Genomic DNA, 24819 nt, shown 5'->3' on the forward strand with positions numbered 1-24819 from the left:
AAAAAAAAGCCTGTAATAAAAAGATTCAACACAGGAAGTCTGATAAACTGTTAATTTTACTTAGGATAATTACAGTATTTACATCTAGGTAGTACTGACAGCTCAGGGCTTTGATATACTCTAATGTGATTTATAGGCAGCAGAAAGGAGATGGGCAGAGGTCACTCTCTTTGCCCAGGAGTATCAGCTCTACATGGCAAACTCGGAGGAGCATCGTAGATCCAACGGGCTGCATCCTGCACATCATCCCTGGGGCATGAGCCCAAAACGGCATGCTGACCCTGGGGGAGACAAATGGGAGAGGAGGCTCTGCTCCACCAGCATGACCTACAGCGCTGGGCTGAGAAAACAGTCTCAAAATGAGGAGTGGTTGTAGCTCAGATGTTGGTTTCCAGCACAAATGCTGCTGCTGTTGCTGTGTGGGATGGTGGGTATTTACTACACCCATCTCTCATCCTCTCCCCTGGAGGCCCCCAGCTCAGAATGGGACCAGCCATGGGGTGAGATGCAGGAGACGGTGGCAGCCCAGGGCAGAGATGAGCGCTGTGCTTGCAGAAAGGGTAAAAGCAATTTTTGAGGGAGATGCTCCTAAGCTTGGGAACAAAATAATAACCAACTCGATTCTTCTCCATCAGCACTTCTGGGCATCAGCATCAGGGTTCAGAGGCAGTGCCTGGACCATCAGGTTGGGACTCACAGTGAACTCAGCCCTGTCAAAAATCTCTTGCACAGACACAATGAAATCTGTCATAAACCACCTCCTTTGTGTAAGTGAAAGGTGCAGCGTCCCCCCCTTTGCTCCTCATTCTGCACTGAGCCGGGGGTTGGCAGGGAGGTGGCTGTCATTTGCCTGCCACACAGCAGAGGGGTTCCAGGGCTCATCCCCAGACCCAAACACAAGGGAAGGCTGGGTTTTTTTTGTGCGTGTGAGAAATGCGGTGACTGCCATGCTGGAACTGCACAAAACCGAACTCACGCTTTGCAGAAAGGGCTGCAGCTGCGAGCTGGGTTGTGGTGAACAGACACCCATCAAAAAAGCCACAGCACTGAAATTCAGACAGGGGAGGTATCCAAAACATGAAAAATAAGCCCATGTTTTGCATTAAAATATCGTAACGTTTCATGTATAAAATGTCAACATGATTCACTCTGATGTATCTAATATGACTGGGATGAAAAGAACACTCCAAGGAAATGCCACCCCCCTCAACACACAGAGACAAATGCCTGTTTCGTTTTGTGCTGTAGCTGATGTCTTTTAGGACACGGAAGAGGAAGAGGGGATGAAAATGATATTGAACAGGCTGTGCTCTGGAGAAATCCTCCCCTAATGGCCATCAGCACCCACTCAAGATGCAGCAGCAGAAGACAGAGACAAGAACAACCAAGGAAGGCACACAGCCAGACTGAGGCACCACCAATGCACTGAAATGATCTAGTCATCCACCTGTGACACATCAGCTGAAAACACATGTTCCCATGAACAGAAAGTGTAAATAGGCCATGGCCACACAGCTCTGCAGTCCCACTTGAGTTGTGATACCTGCACTGCTAACACGTTCATAGTTGTGACTGGGCAAACCCTGTGCTGCTGCAGGTCTGGGAAGGGGTAAATCCAGCAGGAGAGCAGGCAGTCTCCATGCCTGGGTAGATCCTTCCCAGAATCAGCTGCTGTTAATTGCATTAGAATGTTAAAATGCATTTGATGTTTCTTCTCCAAGCCGTATTATTGTACGTGTGGTTGGAGTTCCACATCACAGTGCAGCTGGAGCAGCCCTCAGGGCTCCCCCACGTGAGCTACGTGCACAGTGCCACCCAGAGCAGTCACAAACCTATCCTTTCCCCAGACTTCTGCAGGAGGTAATGGAAATGCCAACATTGCCATCTGCTCTATTTGGATATAACAGATCCCTCTTACCTTCGCTTTATGCCACTGCTGAAAACCATGCAGCCACATGCTGTGCCTTGGGTCGCCACAGAGACCAAGCCTTTGCTGTAGGGGAACCAGCAGCGGAGATGCTTTGACTGGCAACAGCTGAAAAGCCACAAAGCAGAGGGAAATGCCTGCACTCGTGGTGTCTGTCCAGTCAAGAAAATACACTCAGGGCAGTGCTAAAGGTGGACAAACCAGGATGATATGACTGGACCCAAAATAAAGATCTTGAGGAAGTAAATTCTCTAATCAGCGAGCATCTGGGTGTCAGGTCCTGAGAAACCCAACACTAAACAAAATGGCCCGTCATGAGAGACATCTGACATTCAGACACACGCACAGAGCATTCAATGGGGAGTTCACATTCCAGGGAATGGTGTTTAACCTGGCTATGACCATTTTTATTCCCTATCACTTTGCTACATTAACGTTAAACATCAGCTATCAAATCTCCTGTCCTCAACAAGTAGGAAAAGCGTGTTGATGAAAAGGTAATATCACGAACAGAAGAATTTTACTGGATCTACCGCTGCTGCCATGAAGTGCCACAGCCTTCAGTAGCAGGAAGAATTGCTCTGACCTTGTTCAGTTTCTTGGCATCTGCTGAGATTGTCAACACAGGGACCAAATTTTGATGCAACGAGGATACCATCCAGCACAGCAGGTACCAAATGATGATGTAGTGATGTAGTTTTCAGAGCAACAACATCTGGCCAGTAAGTACTACGGGTAGGGCCTGAACCGAGATAATACCAGCACAGAGTGAATTTGTTCATACACTGCTCACTTTTAGCTCCGCAGTCAGTCTTGCAGGTGAATTTCCCAAGTGCACTTTCACCTGACACACGGAAATGTTTTATGACCACTGATAGAATCTAACATTTAGTTAATGTCTGCAAAGCTAAATGCATGGAACTGTGAACAGGTAATGAAATTTTCCTCCACAGGGGATCTGGTTTAGTCAAAGAGCAGAAGCAATAGAGAGTAGTTTCTAATAATGATGCTAACCACTAACCGTACAAATCATTATTTCAATCGAGCTCCAAGAAAGCACGTCCACACGAATGCTACCTGCATAGACTACACTTAGCTGGGGCCATGTCTGTGTCCATGGCACTCCATGAAGGAGCTTAATGATCATCTCAGTGAGCCAGAGGTGTGCTTCTAAGTCTCCTGGGAGTCAGACCAAACCCACAGCCAAAACCTGGGCAAGCTGACAAGAAAAGCTATCCTGCTTAAGAGCTGCTTGGTTTAAGTCTCCAGTCTACAGCTAACTCTTTTCATTCACTGACTTAGGAAAGAAAGACAAAAACTTAGATGGGGAGCTCCTGCAAGATTTTATTCAATGGTACACAATAGGGCAAAATTAAGATTAAAGCAGAATGTATACATTACTGATTTGTCAAGTTACCGAGACAAATTCATAGTGACACAAACAACAGTGGCTGACAACATACGAAGTACGGTGACCATCTCTAGTGCCCATACCTGCAAACACAGAAATACATTAATTCTTTAAAAATATGTTTCATAATAGCACTCATTTGGACAGACTTGTTCTACCACAAACCGATCTGTATGTAAATCAGATGAAGGTGAAATGCTGTGCTATGAAAACCTTACGAAGTTCTCCACAATTCAATTCCCTGAAAAGTCTACTTGGATATTAGTTAGATGGGAGACCATTTGCGATTCCCCAGGATTTCATAAGCAAGAGACCTTTGGCATCCTCATCTTTTGCCCTGAATCCCACTTCACATATAACCTGAGTGCAAATGAGGCCAAAGACTGTGACATCCCTGGACTTATCACTGAGCACTCATCAGAAGATATTCATTCATGCCCCCACTGCTCATAATACTGCCATGCAACATCAGTCACCAGCCAGGCAGCAAGGGTTCAGTTTTCATGAAGTATTCACTAAAACATCCTAACATCAAACCACTGGTTAGAATTAATATGCTTTAAAAAAGGAGGAAAGAAAAAGAGTGAATTCACAGTTAAGAAAAGGCTAAAGGATAAATTGCCCAGCACAAAGCAAGTAACAAACTTCCTAACTGCTGTCAAAGTACAATTACCCCTCAAAACCACATCCCTTTACCTCCCATTCTTATTCTAATAACAGAACTTTGAAGAATGCAAAGCAAAACAAAAAAGAATGTTTAAATAAAGAATAAATGGGTCAAGGCTGTGACAAAGACTATGTGGACATCTACTTTCAGTATACTAGAAAATCAGCTGTATGCAGCTTTGATCCTATTAGAATTACAAAACAGATGATTGCAATATAGAGGGATCCGATAAGGCTTCTGTATAAATGCTCTGGAACACAAGAAGCATAATTCAGGTCATTTTCTAAACTCAAACAGCTCACAGGGCAGTACAGCGTTCACCCAAGGCTCCACTTTCTGTTAATTCCATTTTTCCGCTTACTGTTCTTTAGAGAGAGCGTCAATAGAAACCAGTACCTTTTAACAACTTCCACATCCTACACAACTACCCGGGCTTCCTTCAGAGCTCACTTCACACAGGTCATTAAGGGAAGTGAGATCAAACAGCCAGGTGGAGAAAAAACAAACCCTTCCCAACATGCGAGACCACAAATGTGAGAGTATCCACATATCCGATATTCATTTCTATCAGCAGAAAGACAAGTGGATTTTTCATCTCGAAACCTGTGCAGGATACCTACTTTTGGAACTCCCATTCCCTGTTGTCCAATGGGCATACTTGGCGAGTCTTGAGCCAGCGAGAGATGCAGTGGAAGTGGAAAGCGTGCTGGAAGAGAAAGTCCAAACCACATCATACTTCAGAACACACAGACATATCTCAATGTAGAAATTACCACACAAAGCATTGTGGTAAGAACAGAGCAATTGTTTGCAGACAAAGGTGGGGAGGACTGATCGGGCAGCTCACTGGCAAACACCAAGGAACTGATCTACATTTACAGAGAGGAATGGTGCATGAAGGAAATGGCAACAGGGTGCCTGTTCCACTGTACACGCAGTGGCAAGCAACTGACTTCTGATGAAGGAGAGAATGCAGAGTTTCGCAGCTGCTAAAATTGGCAGAGCAGATGCTGATAAGAAGCATAATCAGAAAGACAACAAAGAAGATTTCACAGCGAGTAGCAAGAACTGCACGTATGTATGTATGTATGCTGAAGCTTTCCGCCAATCTTCTGGACAAACTAACACTTGAATATAAATGAACTTGCAAAACTAGAAAAATCTCTATGATGCGTTTAGTACAGGCACTCTCTTCCATGCCCTAAGCAGCTTCTTAAGAACAAGCTTCCATTTGTGCTATCTCTTGCACACAGAAATCTTCGTTTTGACGCTAGAATATTTTCACTTGGTGAAAAAGTCACTCTCCTCTTTCACAGACAGAACTGCCACATTTACAATCTTACTCCAGCGTTATCTCACTGTAACTTCGTTCCACAGCATGGTGGTGATGGGGGAAGGAACGGGTAGTTACCGTTCCAGTATGGAAAATTAGGTCTTCCAGCTCAGGTCCAGGCTAGCTCAGATGTGTGCAAGTTTGAGTTGACATGCCAGTGGGACCAGGAAGTGCATATTGAAGGAGTGCATATGGCAACAAGTGGAGAACAAGTGGAGATTATACACTAGAGCTGATTTCATCTTCCTTCAGAAGGGAAAGCAAACCACCTGGCCACTCCACGTGGACTCCCTGAATCAGCCCGCATAAGGACAAATCAAGCGTGCTGCCATCCAAGTAATCCTATTATCTGGGGACAGATAAAAAAGAAGTGGAGCTTCAAGGCAGCACCTTGATCAGGGAAATCCTGCTCAAAATTAAACATCTATTATGCTTCCAATCTTCCTCCCTTGTCTTTCACATATCCCTCCTCACCTTCCACTCCTCAGTTATTTTTCTCTCTCCTTTATCCATGCTACTAACCAGATCACTTCAAATTGCATTGTTTTGCTTTCTTTTCCCAGTAGATAGCTGAAATATTTTATGGAACAATCTTTGTCTCCCGTCATGAAAAAGAGGGTAACATCACCACACGTATACTCAGCAATCAGAGTTTCCCTTACATTGCAGACACCCCATGCAACCGTGCACTCTTCAGATGTAGCCGATGCTTGGTTCGCTTGACATTCTATACCTGTAAAAACAAAGATTAAACATACATATGCAGGAGTAGAAGATGTGCATACAATAACAGCTGGTAGATTTCTTCATTATAACAAGCTGAGGTGGGGGAAGCTCTCTGTTCTGTTGCATTTATTACATCAGAAAGTGTCAAGAGCCACTGGTTTCGTGAGTACTGCTTTTCTAAAAGTACCAGATTAAAATGTATTTCATCCTACTGTCCTTCTTCTCTATGTTCAGTATTCCAAAGCTCCAGACTGCAAGAGCAGTTAGCTCATCTATCAGTGACATTTGTCTGCTTTCCGTACTTTAAGGATAAATATTTTTCACTTGTTCTCTTGTGTTTTAGTGGATCCATCCTGACAATCAGTTGCAACGACACAGCCCTGAAGAAAAGTTCACCTAGATTTCTTATCCTGCTTTCTCTAAACAGAAATTAATTGTCTCTTCAGACATTTGTCAGTTATATTTACAAATGAATTAGCTCACATAATGATGAGGTTTTCCTCTCTCCTTTCTATAGCCTTGTGACAGGTAACTACAGCCTAAAAACACATAGCAGAAAAAAATAAGTTTTCAACTGATATTTTGAACTTCTTACACCTAAGAGCTCAGTGCCTAGGATGACCCCAAAGATTATTTATGGTTCTGTGTTGGGCTTTAACTTTTGTGCCAGCTGTTATGCTGAGGAGCACGAGGAGGAAGAAAGAACACCTCCAGGAAAACAAAACCAACCATGATCGGGTTCTCCATTCTAGAGCCCAACCAATTCACTTCTGGTCCAGTTAAGGTGGCACTCCAGAAGAACAAAAAGGCATTTCCAACTTCTTCACAGTCAGCAGCACAAACCTACGTGACCGATATTTTAATTTAGCTTCCTGTTAAAGGATGCTGCTTCTAAAGGTCATGCCCAAAAGGTTTAAGAAGACATGTTGATAGATGGTCGGCTTAGAACTTGACACATGGGTCTGTTGCTTTATTTTTTTGCAGATCTGTTTTCCTGGCAAAGAAAAGGTCCGAATGAGTTCCAGTTCTCTGTTTGATTCACAAACAAAGGATTAATAAAATAACTTTCAAGCCCATGCTTTTAGTTGAGGTATGTGATCTTTACTTTTTCCTGTCCTATTCATCCTTTCCTCCATTTTCCATACTCTTTCAGGTGTGGAGGTGAACAAAATAGGAGAAAAGCCCATTTTTCATGACACATGAAGGAGACTAACTTCAATCACAAGGAATCATTCAAAACAAGACGGAGGTATAAAGAACTGAGTAGCAACAACTGTTCTACACTGTTTGAATGAACCTGTATTATATGTTTTACATCAAGATATGATGCACAAAAGCAAGACGTCCAAAGCTCAGTTCTTGGCCTGCCCAGAGGAGAGAAAAAAAATCCAACACAGCTCAAGAGTCTGATGTCTTAATTCCTTAAGTCTTCATTGCATTTAGCAATAGAAATAAATCTGACTCAGAAAAGGGAAGATGCTCAAGGACCTTGAAGAGCTTCAATCGTTTTGGTGAAACGTGCACTTGTTAAAATTTGCTGCTCAGTATTGCTACAATAATCTTACTGTTATGGCAGTACAGACTCGTGGTATCATAAAGTCATCCTGGGGTGTATAATTTTAGATTGAAATATTTGCCATGAGTCTATATGTTAATGGGAAAATGGTGAGAAGATGGGTAGTGAGAGAAAGAACAAGAAAAGTCAGCTTACACAAACTTTAACTGAGGAAATCTGTGAAAGCCAGGAAATAATGCACTATACAATGTATTTATTTTGCTTTTTCACCTCTTTCCACACTGGTCAGCACTATCCAGTGAGGATAATTTAAAAGACAACAGACCCCAAAGCCTAAAAGAACAGATGATCTTACACACACATAGCTGAGGAAGAGTTCTCTTGTGGTGATGTAAGGCCCTCCCAACTCAACATTCAGATTTAACTCCCTCATCAAACAGGCCAGATGCTACTGCTCACACTACTATCTTCAGCTGCCAAAAGCAGGCATTCCCAAAGCTGAAACACCTTCCGGTCTCCCAGTTGCCTAGTTTCAAAAAGGGGCAGCATATCACCTATGCAACAAAAATGAGCAAACCCTCAGAAAATCAAAGCTGATGATTCTGGCTATGGAAGAAAGACAAGCTACTTAATGGCTGCTGCCCCAAAGAAGTGGTAAGAGACAGGGAGTAACTGGAGGAATGCTGAACTACTCTTCTGCTTTGCCTTTGATAGAGCTAGAACAGGCAGATACAGCTGAAACCCGAACTAGCTGTAAATAAATGTGAACGAGGCAATGGAAGCATTTCAACACGGGCAGATACAGCTGAAGTCACAGCCCACTGCACCAGTGAATATTATGACAGAGCTCTTCAAAATGGCTTCTGCTTAAGCAAGGGTAACCACCGAGGGATTCCCCCTTCTCTTTAAACAGTGCTTTCTGCAGCTACACCCTGAAGATATTGAGTTATTGGGGAGAACAGAACAAAATGTACATACCATGGCTAACAATATGTACTGTATCCTGACAGAGACAGAAAAAACAAATAATCAGGCTAGGAAACCTAAAGTGCACTTGTTACCTCCACAATGCAGAATGAGCTCTTGGTTTTTTCAAACTTCAGAGGGCTTTCAGAACTTTCTCCATGCAATTTTCTCAGTTGAAGAAGTATCTGAATATTCCCCCTAGGTTCATCCATCTCATTGTCACATGACTCCTTCTACTTATAACCCCTTCATATGATGCTGAGTATTTCCTCTGAGTATCACTCTCAAAATATTTGTGCACAGCTATCATTGTCCACTCCTACTTATGACTTAGCAAACTATATATACATGACTTAGCAAACCTCATATATTTAGTTCTGCTCTTCCCAAAAAGCCAAAATAAACCAACCTGCAAATCACTCTGAGATTTTTTTCTTTGGATTCTAATCAATTTGTCTATCTCCGTGACACCAGAATATCACTTTTGATACTTTCCATCTTTCTGTCAGAGAAAGAGACCACTATTTTGATGGCCCATTTCACACAGTTCAAAGCACACCAGTCACCTTGCAGTACTACATTTCACAGAGAAGACAACCCGCTATACTGATCATGGTGTTTCTTAACATTCCCCAAACCTGCCCCATTGCAACCGTCGCAGCAGAGAATAAACCTTGAAAGAAATCAAGGATGCCACACAAAAAAAACCTAAATACATTCTGGGTCCTTTCAGAAAAGAACAAAAGCCACTGAAAATGTACTCATCCCTTCTATGTGCTGAACGTGAGCCATAGTGAGGGCCAGGGGAATCCTTTGTCCTTAGTATTAGCAGCCAAGTCGTAATGTATGTGCATTAGCAGGACTGCACAAAACCTTAACATTGTTATATCCTAACTTTTGGATGCTCGACTTCATAATGTTAACAATCTTCCATTAGCGTGGCTGGCGTTACTTATCACCGTTGTAATGTTTTCCCTTTTAAGGTTTCTCCTCATCAGTGAGAGAGGGAGACATTCCTACCCTGCACTTTATCAAACTGAGTCTTGTGTTGTTCTTCCCTGCACAATCTAGTAATTTTTTCTCTATTTCCCATCACTTCACATCTTCGGTTTGAAAATCTAATTAAGATGTTGCTTAACATCATTAATGATCTTTAACAAGGAAGTAAGTAAATCCAGAGCCAAGGCTGAACTCAGAACACCAATTTAGATACCACTTCTACTCTGTATACTGTCAATTTTGGTCCGTCATTTGCAGTTTGAGCTTTTGATAGCATTGATTATGCCCTAACTAATAAGGTGTTATGCTTGAGCAACTCAAAAAGCAAAACAAAACAAAAACTAAGTTACCTGTGCTCTCTTCCTTTGAAGTTCTTCCTAACACGTCTATATTCTTTCAATTCCACCCAACCTCAATTCTGGCAGGATTCTTTATTTATGTTTGTTTGTTTTAAAAGGAACTAACAAAGGAAATTCACTACTGGAAAATAACATCTGTCCACATTCCTTTCAGCTCTCCTGAATCTTCCCTTCATCCTCTCGTTTTCTATTTGCTTTTTATCAAAGCCGACAATTATATAAAACTCTACTTGATCTCCCATAAGAGGTGGCACTAATTTTGAGGCAGATTCACAGAATGAAGCACACCATCATCCCACCTGTTTTGATTATCTTGAATTACAGAACTGTATGTATTTACTACGCATCTAAATTCTATCAGTGTAAGTCATGCTCTAACCAAACTTTAAAATGCCACTCATCCATCAGCTAAGTATTTCAAGTATAAAAAAACCAAATACACAAATACGAATCATAAACCTAAGCTACTAAGTTGTAGTCAGTGCCCACTTTTGGGATGGTACGGGTTTGAGATTCTTAACTGTAAACCATTATGTCAGAGGTCCTCAGCACATGTCACAACCACTCCTCTCACCTGTTTGCCTTTAGTGCTACCATTCCTCTTCTAATGATCAAGAATAAAGTGAGGGATGGACAGGCAGCAGCTGGCTCAAAATAGAACACATCTGACTCAAAGCAAAGAAGTCATCTTGCCTAATCCCCTTTCAGCCCTGCATGGTACAGTGTACAGCCTCTTTTTCTTCTCCCCTGCTCTTTTTTATTTTCACACAGGCTCACTAACAGTAAGTTACCATCAGCTGTACTTGCAAGGGCTACTAAGAAGAAAGTGAAACAGTGACCACAAAGAAATCATGACTAGCTCTAGTCAGGTACTGAAGGTCTTGCTTTTTGAGGTACCACAATCCTCCCATTTTAGTAGTACAGGCGACTTCCTATCTGGGGGATGATAAAAGGTGTTTTGTATCTTATAATTGAAAGAACATGGACAGTTACGGTGCCAACAATATACTGTCAAAGTTTTAAGGGGGAAAAAGATATGGCTCTGTTCTTATTGCCAATCCTCAATTGGACCAAAGCTGGTGACTTTATATGTGGACACCTATTTCACAGTAGAACTTTTTATACTTACTCCTACTATCACTTTGTTTTCCTAAATAGTAAGTATATTTGTTAACTGGACTGTTGGGAGCATATGGGGGGGGGAAAGTGAATTAGCACTAGCAATGCTTGGTGTTGGTTTTGGCATTTGATTATTCTCTTCATAAATAACAGAGTGATTCTCTAGCTGGCCACAGAATTCCCCACACTATAACCCTAATTTAGGCAAGGTAGCTTTTGCGGAATGAGGAGTCAAAAATTCAGTGGCTTGAACCTTTTCTGGTCAGTCAGACACAGAAAGCAGAACTTGAGCATTACACAGAACAGAGTTTAGTAGTGGTACTGAAAGACTTTGTTCTGAACTGAAAACCAAATCTGCCAAAATGCACCCTGAGCAGTGGAAATTTCAACTGTGAATCTTGTACATGTCAAAACTGTAAGCACTCTTCCCCATCATTTACTTACATAGATCCATAATATGGTTTCTGCAAATGGCACAGTTATCAACCACAATGTCCCATGCCCACAGAGCTACTGCGTTCCACTAGAGTGAGGGGGGAAAAAAGAAAAACATACATTTTATTCAATATATAACACATGGAAATCCGTATTATTCCTCAAGATCCTGTTTCTTTCTGAAATGGAAAGCTTAGGATATTAAAAAACATGCACCTTACAGCTCCAGAGTAATTCTTTCTCAGATACCTCTCACACTCAGTGTCTCCTTCCAGTCTCAGAAACAACTGATACTTGACCAACTCTTTTTTTTTGCCATACAAATGTAAACATCTGCATTTCAATTCATAATCTGGAGGCAAGGATGCATCTCATGCCACATCCTCAGTTTGGAACTTCTATTGTTTGCAGCAGTTTTCCTAGTAATCATCCCTCAGAGCAGTTGGGGCCAACAAACAGAATCACCTCTAACTTTGCCCCTCAGTGACTCCTGAATCATCTTCATTGCAAAAAAAAAATATACAATATCAAAAGTGCTCCCCAAAAAATCAACCTTTCAAAAGTTTTACTTAAAAATATGAATGAAAGAATAGTGGGATATCTGTTCTGAGCTACTTCAGTAGGAATGGCTAGAAAATTCCACGACAACTTTAAAAAACTAACTGAGAATGAGACTTTGACAAAAGCTATGCAGAAAAACACAGCACCTTTTTATTCTTCCTCACCCCCCCAAAAAACAAATAACCCCACCAACATTATTAGGTCTTTTGTAAGTCCAGCCAGCCTTCTGGCAGAGATTTCATCTCTCAGGGTCTCTATTTGCACACCAAGGAGCTACTATAAAAATCTCAGCACCTTCGTGGCTGGGTATGAGGAAAAATTTCTTCTCAGAAAGCGGTGCTGCAGTGGCACAGGCTGCCCATGGAGGTGGTGCAGTCACCGTCCATGGAGGTGTTCCAGAGCCGTGTGGATGTGGCACTGAGGGACGTGGTCAGTGGGCAGAGTGGGGACAAGCTTAAGGTTGGACTGGGTGATCTTAGAGGTCTTTTCCAACCTTAACAATCCTGTGATTCTATGGCTGCCACACTTTGGGTACTGAATCCCACCATCCCTCTCAGGGCCCACAGGCCTATACTGAGCCACACCTGCCTCAGAACCTCACAGGGAACAGCAAACAGCAGCAGCACTTCCCACACAACAGTGAGGGGTGCTGTAGCTGTATGGGTAACAGCTACAGACGACAAAGAGCACACTGAGGGTCACTCTTGCAAGCAGGACTGTTACACTGGCACTTCATAGCACTGCTATCACTTAGAATAGCATCTCCTAACCACCTCCAGGCCCCGTTGAAGTGAACTTGGGATCTTTTACCACCATTCAGCTCGCAACCACACTGGAGAGGGTAGGCCAAAGAGGGATGTTATGGTTGTTTGGAGGAAGCGAAGAAAACCAGGCTGACAAGACAGCATTTGTTGACCACCTACGAGTTGATTTGTGAAGAATACAAAAAGAAGCAGCCACACAAATGCGTGCGAAGCACCCTTCGCATCACTTAGGGCCACTAAGACAACTAAGCCAAAGCAGCCGGGGCTGAGGAGGCAGCTGCAGCACACCGACCCACTCCTCCGGCCCAAGGTACCGTCGGCTCTGGGCGGCGGGGCCCAGCCAGAACTAGCCCCGCCTCTCCTCTCCCCCTCCTCCTCCCCGCGCGGCCGCGCCCTCTGATTGGCCAACCTCCGTTCCACGCGCGGAGACCCGTCTCACCCATTGGCTCCGACACACGCCAATAGACACCTCAAGCCCCTCCCCCTCTCCCCTCATACGGCGTTGCCGGTGCGGAAGCGAACGCCCGGCTCCGTGAGGGGGTGCGGAGAGCGGCTGGCCGCCCCGACCTGCTCGAGGCCACCTGGCCGCTCCCGACCTCCCTCCTCCCGCTGGGACCGGCCGGGTAGAGCGCGCCACGCCAGAAAGTCTCACTTTCTTCACTTCGAAGCGCTTCTTGCCGGCGCCGCTGTTGGTGCCGCTGGGGGTGTCCACATCCATCGCAGCCGCCATTTTGGATGCGTGAATAGGCCGTTCCGCTCTGTGCGCATGCGCGGCGGAAGGGGGCTCAGGGAGGTGTGAGCGGAAGGCGTAGGCGGAGCTTCCGCCAGGCCCCGCCCTTCCCCCCTCCCCTCCCCCACACCCTCTCCGTCCCCTACAGGTGCGGGGATGGCGGCAGCGCGGCGCCCGGGGGAGGCTGGGAACACGGTCACGTGGTCATAGCAGTCATTCTGGGCGTTAACGAGACATATGTGTGTGAGAGGAACCTTGACAGCCATTTCACTTTAAGTTATCACGGATAACGTTACGGTCCTCCCACCTCCACTGGTGTTACCGTGGGGAGGGGGCTGCCAGTGGGTGACAGCCGTGCAGCAGTAATCGTAAGGCCTGGGTTTATTATCCAGTGCAAAGCCATCCTTTAGTGCCTGGCAGCAAAAGTAATAGAGCAGTGCAGCCCTTAAGGGAGGAGGCTGCCCTGCTCTTCAGCCCTTGCTCCCTTCCCAGCCCCTCAGCTGGGCTGAGCTGTGTGTCCTTTGTTACCATATCAGCCTCAGTGCTACCCCAGCGGTGTGGGATGTCTGTGGGGCGCTCAGGATGCACTCAGGAATGAAAATGTTCTGAAAGAAAGCAGGAGTTCACGTGCTTTGAAACACTTGTTAGAGCAATTCTTTATTGTACAGAGGCTGTAGCGAGGTGGGGTTGGCCTCTAACCATGGGTAACAGAAATAGGATGAGAGCTGACGACCTCAGGTTGTGCCAGGGGAGGTTCAGATTGGATATGAGGAAAGATTTCTCCTCAGACAGAGCGGTGCTGCAGCAGCACAGGCTGCCCAGGGAGGTGGTGCAGTCACCATCCCTGGAGGTGTTGCAGAGCCGTGTGGATGTGGCACTGAGGAGTAAAAATGAAGTGCATTTTATAACTCTTCAAAGAACTGTAGGGGTGGCTGCCTGCCCTCCAGTTGCTGATGCCACTAAAAGTAACTGATTTGGATAAGTTGAGATTTCTAGCAGCCTTTGCTGTTGTGAGTGTCCAGACAGACAGCGTTCACAAATGGTACCTAATTTACCGTCCTTCCACGTTACCACAAAACTTCTCAGAGTTCATGAAGTAAGCAAACAATTTCTCCCCAAGACTCTGTAGCATCCCCAGCTGATCCGGAGTGCTCAGAGTAAACTTGAATTCAAAGAACAGAGCCAGAGGGGTAGAATAAGCAATATATCCCATAGATTTTTGGCCCAGATGACGGTTGGTTTCTGCATGAACCCAATCCCTCTGCCTCTGTGTGTGTTTTCTAGATGATGGTCCCATTATATTCCCATGTAGTACCATTGTTTTTTCAATCTGTTACTAAAACCTCAGGTAAGAAATGAAGCCTCCTGCTCCCCATAATCTGACTAAGATGAACAGATGAGATTCAAAGAGTGGAATGAGTTGCAGCATTTCATGGGATGGTGACTAATTGCTGCTCTTTCTTTCTCATGGTATTGCACCTCAAGCTGCTTGATAACTTGAAGATAAAACAACAACCGACCGTCATGACTCAAAACCAACCTGCAGGTTACCAGGTGCTTGCAAAAACCATGGTACTTAATGACTGTGCCCAACCCACTGCAAACAGCCTTTCCTCGTGCATGAAAAAAAGCAACGGGAAGCGTGGTTCTAGGCTCAACAAATAACTCTGTCTCTGCAGCGGGCATCTCAGCCCCTCATCGTGCCCAGCCATCAGCTGCGACAGGGAAATGTGACTGAGACAGAGGAGTCCCAGTGTGTGACAGGGAGGATGTTGGGCTGATTATAAAAAATGGGGATGGGGAGCCCCTCAGTGCTCCAAGGAGAAGACATGGGAAAGAGGGAGAGCTTGAGGGCTATAAGCTGAGCAAAAAGCGTGGAGAGATGGCAGAGACACAGGCTGCATTTGTCATCTGGGGAGAGGACAAGTCCTTCAGTGAGGCAAGTGATTTAACCTGAATGCAGACAGCTGGCCAGAAGGCATGTACAAGGTGACTAGAGGCAATGGTCAGACCCGTTGCTAGAGACAGCACCATCAACCACAGCAGCAGCAGCTTTTTCTCAGGTGAAAAGCAATAGGATGTGCGGAAATGGCCTCACATAGCATCAGCAAAGGTTCCGCTTCATGGAAAGTGTGGTTACATGTTGGTACTGGCTACCCAGGGAAGTATTGGAGTTTTCATCCCCACAGGTATTTAAGAGATACTGGGACGTGATGGTTAGGGACATGGTTTAGCAGTGAACACAGCAGTGTTAGGTGGTGGTTGGACTTGGTGATCTTATGTGTCTTTTCCAACTGAAGTGATCCTGTGATGTGAGCACCAGGTCAGTCTGGACATCCCACATTGCTTAAGCAGAGTCTTCAAAGTGCCTTTTATCCTTTTAGAGAGGATTGAAAACAAACAAGCAAACAAACAAAAGTGAATGTTATGATAGCTCAATACAAGTAGTTATATGCATCTACTGCTACATGTAAGCAACAATGGAAAATGTGGCAGGCTAATTAACAGCAGTCAGGTAAAACCACGGGGAGTAACCAAAGCAAGTAACACAAGTTTGTCTGCTTATAAATCAATGAACTCCTACTGAATAGGGAAATCTGTGAACACTCTGTAACAGGAGGCAGTTCCAGACTGGCGTGTGGGAGACACTGAAATACTGTTTACAGATATTCTTATCTGTAGCTCCTCCCTGATAGCCTTGAATGTGGCACAGCCTCAGGAGAGGGAAAAAGTACTAAAATCAGAAAATACTATCACCAAGGGAGGTCTGGAAGCTACCCTACCTCTGCTGAGTCAAGGTGGAGTGATGCTGTTTGAATGGAGAAGCACTGAGTTATAACTTTGTGTCGTGGGTTGGCCTAAAATCTACCTGCACCCATGACAGGGGGGCAGTCGGCCCGCAGGCCGCTGGCCCAGAAGGAAAAGAAATTCAGGGAAAATGAAATAAATACAGCGGCAGCGATCTAAGGAGGCACACTTATTTACTAAATACTATATCGAAATACAGAATAACACAATATAATACAATATAATTGGAATTAAGGCTAACGAATCAAGTAAAATAAGAGAGAGTGAGTCCCGAAACCGAGAGGCCTACTGTAACTCTAGGCGAAACGGCTGGAACGCTCCCACACGGCTCTCCCCCTGGCTGGCAGGATCCAAGAGAGCGACTCCAGCACTGAAGTGAGATTATATAGTCCTGGTCATATGACTGACCGTGGTGCTCCCTGGGACATGTAGTCTTCTTTCTGTGAGCAGCAGATTCGTCAAAATTATCTGTGCTTAACATGATGTTATGATGTGGAATACTGGTAGCAAAATTACAACATTGCAAAACCATGACACTTTGCTTTTGCTTTCCCCCATTAATTCTTTGTCCTTCCCCACCAAAACAAGAGTAAGCCAAAGTTCCACTGAAAATTACTTCTGACTGGTTCATGTTCCTGTTCGGCACGACAGAATTCCTTAGTCTCCACCATCCTTTGTCGCAATGGGAGAGATGCTGCTATGGGCAAAAGCATTTTGTCAAAGTCCTTGGCCAGCAAATTAGTCATCATAGCATAGGCACCACCTGGCATTTGAAAATAGCGTAAGTCCAAATTCAAGATCATTTATTTATTTATTTGCTGGGGGGAGGAAAGGGTGGAGATGGAGTTCAGGTGCAGTTATACCTCTTCATCTTGACAACCCCCAGACACAACAGTGATTGATTGGTACAAAACTTGGATGGGTATTACAAGAGAAGCCCAGAGAGAGGGAGCCAGCAGTCTCCTGCCTCCCATAGCAGCATAAGCAGGATCAAAAAATGGTGGTACTCAGGTAGTTTGCAGAAAGCAGAATTTCAAGTATTTCTGATGCCTGATTGCTCTTCCTCATGACTGCTTTAAGGGAATACATTGAATTTAACCATACTTTGGACTCCACTGTTAAGTTCATTATGGTTTTTAGGGCAGTGAATCTCACAAGAGAGGTGTTCTGCCTGACCGTCCTATTTTTAACAATAAAATAAGCTAATACGTTAGCATATTCTTTTGCTGAATGGGTTTCTCTATCTTCAGCACATCTGCATCAAACATTATCTGGATGAGGGGATTGAGTGCACCCTCAGTAAGTTTGTAGACGACACCAAGTTGGGAGGGAGTGTTGATCTGCCTGAGGGGAGAAGGGCACTACAGAGGGACCTGCACAGACTTGATCGATGGGCCAAGGTTAACGGCATGAGTTTCAATAGGGCCAAGTGTCGGGTCCTGCATTTTGGTCACAACAACCCCAGGCAGCCCTACAGGCTTGGGGAGGTGTGGCTGGAAAGCTGCCTGATGGAAAGGGACCTTGGTGTGCTGATGAACAGTCGGCTGAATATGAGCCAGCAGTGTGCCCAGGTGGCCAAGAGGGCCAACGGCATCCTGGCGTGTATCAGGAATGGTGTGGTGAGCAGGACTAAGGAAGTCATCCTGCCCCTGTACTCAGCATTGGTGAGGCCTCACCTCGAGTACTGTGTCCAGTTTTGGGCACCTCAGCACAAGAAGGACATGGCGGTACTGGAGCAGGTCCAGAGAAGGGCAACGAGGCTTGTGAAGGGCTTGAAAAATCAACCCTATGAGGAGAGGCTGAGGAAGCTGGGGCTGTTTAGTCTGGGGAAAAGGAGGCTGAGGGGAGACTTTATTGCCCTCTTCCAGTATCTGAAAGGTGCTTACAGTGAGAGTGGGACAAGTCTCTTCTCATTGGTGACAAGTGACGGGATGAGGGGAAATGGCCTCAAGTTGCACCAAGGTAAGTTTAGGTTGGATGTTAGGAAACACTTCTTTACAGAAAGGGTAGTCAAGTACTGGAATGGGCTCCCCAGGAAGGTGGTTGATTCGCCGTCCCTGGGTGAGTTTAAGAGCCATTTGGTGCTCAAGGATATGATTTAGCAGGTTGTTAGAGTTAGGGTACTATGGTTAGGCTGTGGTTGGACTTGATAATTTTCAAGGTCTTTTCCAACCTGGGTAATTCTATGATTCTATGATCCTTTTATCTCAAAGCTCAGCTCAGTTGGAAATCCCAATGGGAAGATGGTTGAAAGGAGTTCTAGTAACATGGGGATCAGCCTCTTCTTCTAGGTAACAGCAATAGGGAATGGCCACAAGTTGCACCAGGGGAGGTTTGGGTTAGGAGAAATTTCTTCTCAGAAAGCAGTGCTGCAGTGGCACGGGCTGCCCAGGGAGGTGGTGCAGTCACCGACCCTGGAGGTGTTCCAGAGCCGTGTGGATGTGGCACTGAGGGACGTGGCCAGTGGGCATGGTGGGGATGGGCTGGCAGTTGGACTCAATGACCTTAGGTGCTTTTCCTGTCTTAATGGTTTTTTGATTCTACAAGGCAGTGAGTATTCAGCAATCATTTGGCAGGAGTCGTCTTTTCAGTCCTGGAGTCAAAAACTACGCCCCATTCTCTCACCTTCCTTTGGTCACAAAGTGGGACACCTGCATTTACCTACATTTCTCCTGCTGGGGTTGGACTGGCAAAGACAGCTTCTTCAGAAGCCCATCAGTCAGCTCCTTCGTTTAGAAAGGAGCCTGAAGCTGAGAAAGATTCCTTCTAACCCTTCTTTCATACAGAAAAACTGCTAATTAAAACCATGTGGATGGTATAAGGAAGACTGTTCAGTTTCTCTTTCTTAACCCGGGGGAACAAGATGACAGGGAAATGGGGAAGATGACAGTTTATCTGAATAAGAGTGGAGAGGGGAGGCGGGGGAACCAATGGCCCCCAGAAGCTCACAAGTGAAACGTTCACTCCCATGTCGGCTGATTTAAGAGTTACTTATGATAAACCGCTTCTCGCTCAGTTTGCCTTGCTATTTCTTTCTGTTTTCACCTTGCACTCTTGTTGTCTCTTTATTGTATGTTTGTATTTTTAAATGTTATATATCAAGGGAAATTTCTCACTGAGAGGGTGGTGAGGTGCTGGCGCAGCTGCCCATAGAGCTGTGCGTGCCCCATCCCTGGAGGTTCGAGGCCAGGTTGGATGGGGCCCTGGGCAGCCTGAGGGGGTGAGTGGCAGCCCTGCCCACAGAGCAGGGTGGGAATGGGTGGGCTCTGAGATCCCTTCCAACCCAACCATCCTGTGATTCCATGATGCTGTGGTATGCAGCTCTTCTCTGAACACTGGGCGTTTGCTTGGAAGCTTTTTACAGCCATGTTCTGTCACCCCTCCCTTCCTTACTGGGATGGATGGATTTCACTCAGCTAACCACATCTCCCTCAGGTACACTTTCAAGTGAAAGAGAAACTTCCCAAAGAACTTTGAGGGCACATTTGGGACCCGCACACAACACAACAGTGCTTTGTTTGCAGCAGCTTAATTTAAATTGGATTTCACTTCAATTCGTCAAACAGCTGAGGAACCCCGTGTGGACGCACTTATTTGCCTTAAGTGTTGGCTTAAAATCAGTTCCTAATCGATTTAAGCTCCACTGATCAGATTTAAATATATATGTAAAAGGTCAACACAACCTTTTACATCGATTTAATGAAACGATATTGAACGCAATGCTTGAGTAAACCGGTGCAGCCTTGTGTAAATGCTGTTTGAATTAGTATAATATGGATTGTCAAAAGATGGAAAATCATCTCTCCCATTAGAAGTCTGCACATCCAATCTCTTGATTGAATGCTAGACAGACAGATTTTGGTGGACCCGCCTATTGATTTTATCATTTGCTACACAAAACAAATAGCTAATTCTATAGTAGGCACATTTTATGGCTTCCCTCAATGGAGTTGATCCACGTACATGTATATATTGGTTCAGAAATTACAAGCGTTCCCTTTTGAGTGTGAAAATTCAAACTTCAAGCCCAGGAATGCTTTCAAAATTACGATGAAGAAAAGGTGAATATCTGGAAGGAGAGGACTTGCTTTAAAATTTAGGTAAGTTACTGCACAAAAGTATCACTTGTGTCAGAAGCCGATTTCACTGTTTAACAGGTGCAGACATTCATCATAAATTAAACTTCATTTGTGCTGAGAGGTTGGATCGCTGAGGAATCACTTCATCGGTATGTGAAATATTTACTACGTATAGCTGGATGGCTTCCCAGGAATTCTGATGAAGTACATTGATGCACCAGAAAGCACATCCTTTCTTCACAAGTCTTGTGAAGGAAGATGTGAGCTTTGCTCTTCTCAGTATTTGTAACTGTCTGAATTGCCCACAGCAATTCATTGAGAGTAAGTGTTAAGAAAGAGCTTTTCATATAGAAAGTTCCTTCTGTTGAGTAAAGCTACTGTTAAAAACAAGAATATGCTATTTAAAATGAAGCACACTTTTACTTAAAGGACGTTTTTCTGCACCTTGTTCAGAAATTGCCTTTTTTTCTTATGGAAGGGTGAAAAACCACATGTTGCTTTAAGCAATTTCAGATGCTTGAAAGAGATGAGTGATATTGGGAGCACTTCAAAAAGCACAAGAACTTAGAAGCCAATAAGTAACATTTGGCTGGGAATTGTTTGCATGTGTCCTTTGAATGAGAAGCATTATTTGCTAAAAATGATTTATTTAGACAATTCAACTATCAATTTCTGTATCTGAGATACAAACAATGGAGGGTACAGAGGTAGGAGAGACTTACGGTCACACTCTAAAAGCAGCCCTCAGTTCCCTTCCTTAACAGGTGACCTGATTTGCTGCATAGAATTGATCTGCATGGCAAATATGGGCAAGTTTAGCGCTTGGAGTGTTAAAATATGTAAGAGAAAAGGATGATGGTAGCGGGTTTTGTGCATCTGGAGAAGTCTTGGAAAGTCTTAAATGAGTGTAGGCCACATTCCGTACAGCTGAGAAGCCACGTTAAAAAAACAAACAAAGACTAAATTAAACAGCAATAAAAATCAGTATGAACTGCTTTATATTTAAAAGTGAATACTGAGAGCCATGAGAGCTCTGGAGTTTACACGAGCAGCCTATCGAATGTTAATGTCACTAACACTGGGGAACCTTGTAGAAACCGTCCCTCTACAAATGCAAAGTGATACTAAAAAAGAAAAAAAAAAAAGAAAAATAAGTGTGATTTTTTTGTTTTATTTTATTTTATTTTGAAATTCTCTGTTCCTGGTTCACAGCCAAACTACACATATGCTGGTTTGAGGATGTGGATCTCTGCGATGAAGGCAAGTCCTCCATCCCACGTGTTACGAACTGCCTTGTAGCTTAAGCCGTGTAACTGGAAGATAAGCAGTACAATTGCATTTCCATTCTCCTAACACAGTGATCTGCACGTGATAGTCCCCCATCTTGCCCTTGACCGACTCCTTTGGGCTGGACAAGAATAACAGTACTGACATTATTTTTGCACAGATGCTCTGAATGCTATTTCAAAATTCCATGCTTCATTGTGGCTTCTGCCTTTAGTGCTTGCGAATTCATAGAGATTTCCATGGCAGGTCCTACTTTCATTCTACGGATATGAGTTTCTTTTTGGCCCCATATGCAAACTCACATACTTGGTAGTCTTGCTGTATGCAATTAATAGAGAAGCAACCACATGGAGAAGCGTCCTTTGAGTAAAGGAGCGCCCAGATCAGCTGGGAGGATTTTTTTCCATAATCTGAATGCATCATTAATATTTTAATCACTCATCAGAGTACGACAGAAAACATCAGTCACTTCCACGTAGACTGCAATTCACAGACACTAAAGGCCTATCCCAACAGCTAAAGCATTGGTGGAATCGCACTGGAAACTCTTGTTCCTGTTTCCATAGGCTCAGCAATACTTCAGCTGGCATTTCTTTGACCATCAGCTGAGGGCACGACACGCAATAGGGTACCATACGGGAGTTGTTCTTCGAGTCAGAGACTGGAGCGTGCCAGCTTACTTCAAGAGCAGTCTAATCTCTTCTATTTACTTAGAAGCGTACGCACTTGCGAGCACTGAAATTCATATGGATAACATTTCTAAATCAGTTCATTTCCTACTTAAAAATTGACTTTTGAATAAAGAAGTTCCTTGCAGAAAAAAGCCAGAAGTAGGAATTCTCTTCAGTCTCAGCCAGGTCTTTATCATCCAAAACTGTTTTTAACCTTCTAATTTTAGTAATGATTGAAGGAAAAGGACGTAAGAACTGCACCGAGCATAAATTGCAAGAATGCTCCTATTTTCCATTTGCATGTTAATTAATGTTATTTTGAAGCAGTAATAGACATTATAAAGAAGATTACACAAATTGTTCTTTCTTGACACTGCAGATGTCTAAAAACTTCCTGAAATGGCGTAACTGTATTGTCAGTCCAGCTGCCTCCAGATAAAATGAAGTAATGCTTTGTGGCACAAGCAGGTTATGACAGTCTGAATGGAAAAGCCTGAGCAGAACAAAACTCAAAATGGAGCAAGGCTCCCCGACAGCAGGATAACAATGCGACTGACTTGAAAAGACAGGGGGAATAATGAAATCAAAACAAGCGGTAGAGACTTACCATCACGGTGTGCTCAGTTTGCTGCTCCGGATGGTTACTTCCCTTGGATTAATTACTGAAAAAAGGAAGATAAGTGTGTTTGTAGGTCACTCTATTTGAGCTGGAAGGGCAAAAGAGCGCATGGTGCTGTGCAGGGCTGGTCGTATGGGAGTTCTCACCCTCCTCCTCCAGGTGAGGAATGAAACTTCATGGAGGCATCTCTTGGTCAGTGCTTGGTGCTGGGAGTGGCTGCTGGGTCAGCCTCCTCCAGGCCCTCTCCAAACCTTTTCCAGAGCAAATCCCAGTAACGAACACTGTAAGAGGTCACCCCTCCTTTTACTACACTGAGTGGTATTCATACCTTCCAGTGTTCAATCTGGTGCAAGTTTCCAAAGGAAACCAATCCACTCTGCTGAAAAATATCACATAACAGAATGAATATACCTCCTGGTACAGCCTGTTTGGTCCCTGTTAGATGTTTTAGCCAGATTGATACCAGTTTACTAAGCTGGGTGGAAAAAGGTTGGAGCTACATGACATTTATTTCATACCTGTTTGATTTCAAATGTGAAGCAAGAACAATAAATGGACATTGAGGATTTCAAAGAGAACCTTTGCTGTTGGGGAAGTGATCAAATGTGAAAGAACACAGACAGTGACAAGAAATCTTTCCTGAGACACTAAGTCCTGAGCTTGGAATGATGCAATGGCAGCATCAACACACGGGAAAACTCAGTTCTCTCCCTTGTGCTTGCGCTTCAAGACTGGGGCTTTTCCCTCTGCACTGACGTGAGCAGTGTGAGATCTGCACAGCCCGGTCATTCAGGGAACAAACAGAGACTTGAATGAGGTCTGGACTGCGCTCACGTCCCACACAATTGCTCATTTTACCAGAGCTAACAAAAGATGGCAAAAAGAGGGGAAGGCCCCGATAAAGAATGGATTCAGGCCCAGAGGAGCCACTGTGCAGTCCTTCCTGCAACTTTGCATTTAATTTTTAAACACGTAAAGATTATGTCAAGTACTGGGGAAAAGAATTGAGGAGATTGTGATACTTACTGGAAGACTTTATTTTCTTCTGTCTATACATGCAGCATCTTTCCTACCAGAGAAGAGTCACGCAACATGTATGTCTCTCCATTGCTAGTTTGCTACCTTTCCTCTCTGGTTCTTCATCCTTCTAGAATTGCGTTTGCTAATTCTCATCAGAGAAATATGACTGACAGAGGAGACAAAGTTCAGAGTTGCAGACATTTTTATAGAAGCACAGCCACAGTTCTCCTGTCAAGGCAATGGTGAACTCAGAGCAGGTATCTGGGCTCTTCATTAAACATATTAAACCGCTCCTTGTCCTCTCTATAATGCCTGCAGTGGAAGCCAATGTAAGTTGTATGGATTTGTAATGAAAAGGTCTCTTCACAGCTGGAGCAAAGGGCTGAATGAAGCAACTCCCCAACCCCAGCATTCTCCTCCCTAGTCTCCAGATGAAGGCCCGATGCCTTACTGGGAAGCCATTGCTATCACACATAAGCTACCAGGCTTGGCAATCAATAAAGCAAGTAAAATACAATAGTTTTAATAGGAGAGCATTCAAACCATCTGATCAAAGGGTGCTTCCTACTCTTCCATTCTGTGACTCTGTTGGCTGAATGCAGGCTGTATTATAGAAGACGTTCATATCAGTCAACAAAAATCGGTCCATTAAGAACAGTGGTGTTTGGTGATTATGTCCTGTTGTCTTAAACAAGCCTAGAGAAGCAGATTATCACTTTTGTGTACATTACTAACATCACTGCAGTTTCAGAGAGAGCTGCACGCTGAAGGAAAATAGCAGCTCATGGCTAATTGCTGAGATTAATATGCAGTTATCAGTAT

The 24819-nt window shown here is 44.2% G+C and overlaps 1 protein-coding gene across 1 annotated transcript; it reads right to left on the minus strand.

The window, feature by feature from the left end:
- Window positions 1-3251: 3251 nt before the first annotated feature.
- RBX1 (ring-box 1) lies at window positions 3252-13594 on the minus strand. Its single transcript, XM_072344564.1, has 5 exons — window positions 13436-13594; window positions 11468-11546; window positions 6001-6071; window positions 4626-4711; window positions 3252-3421 (listed from the first exon to the last, which is right to left on the minus strand). Exons 1-5 carry the CDS (start codon window positions 13511-13513, stop codon window positions 3409-3411), a joined length of 327 nt encoding a protein of 108 aa, XP_072200665.1. The 5' UTR covers window positions 13514-13594; the 3' UTR covers window positions 3252-3408.
- Between the last annotated feature and the right edge of the window lie 11225 nt (window positions 13595-24819).

This window comes from Excalfactoria chinensis, chromosome 1 (assembly GCF_039878825.1).
Source record: "Excalfactoria chinensis isolate bCotChi1 chromosome 1, bCotChi1.hap2, whole genome shotgun sequence".
NCBI classification, from domain to species: Eukaryota; Metazoa; Chordata; class Aves; order Galliformes; family Phasianidae; genus Excalfactoria; species Excalfactoria chinensis.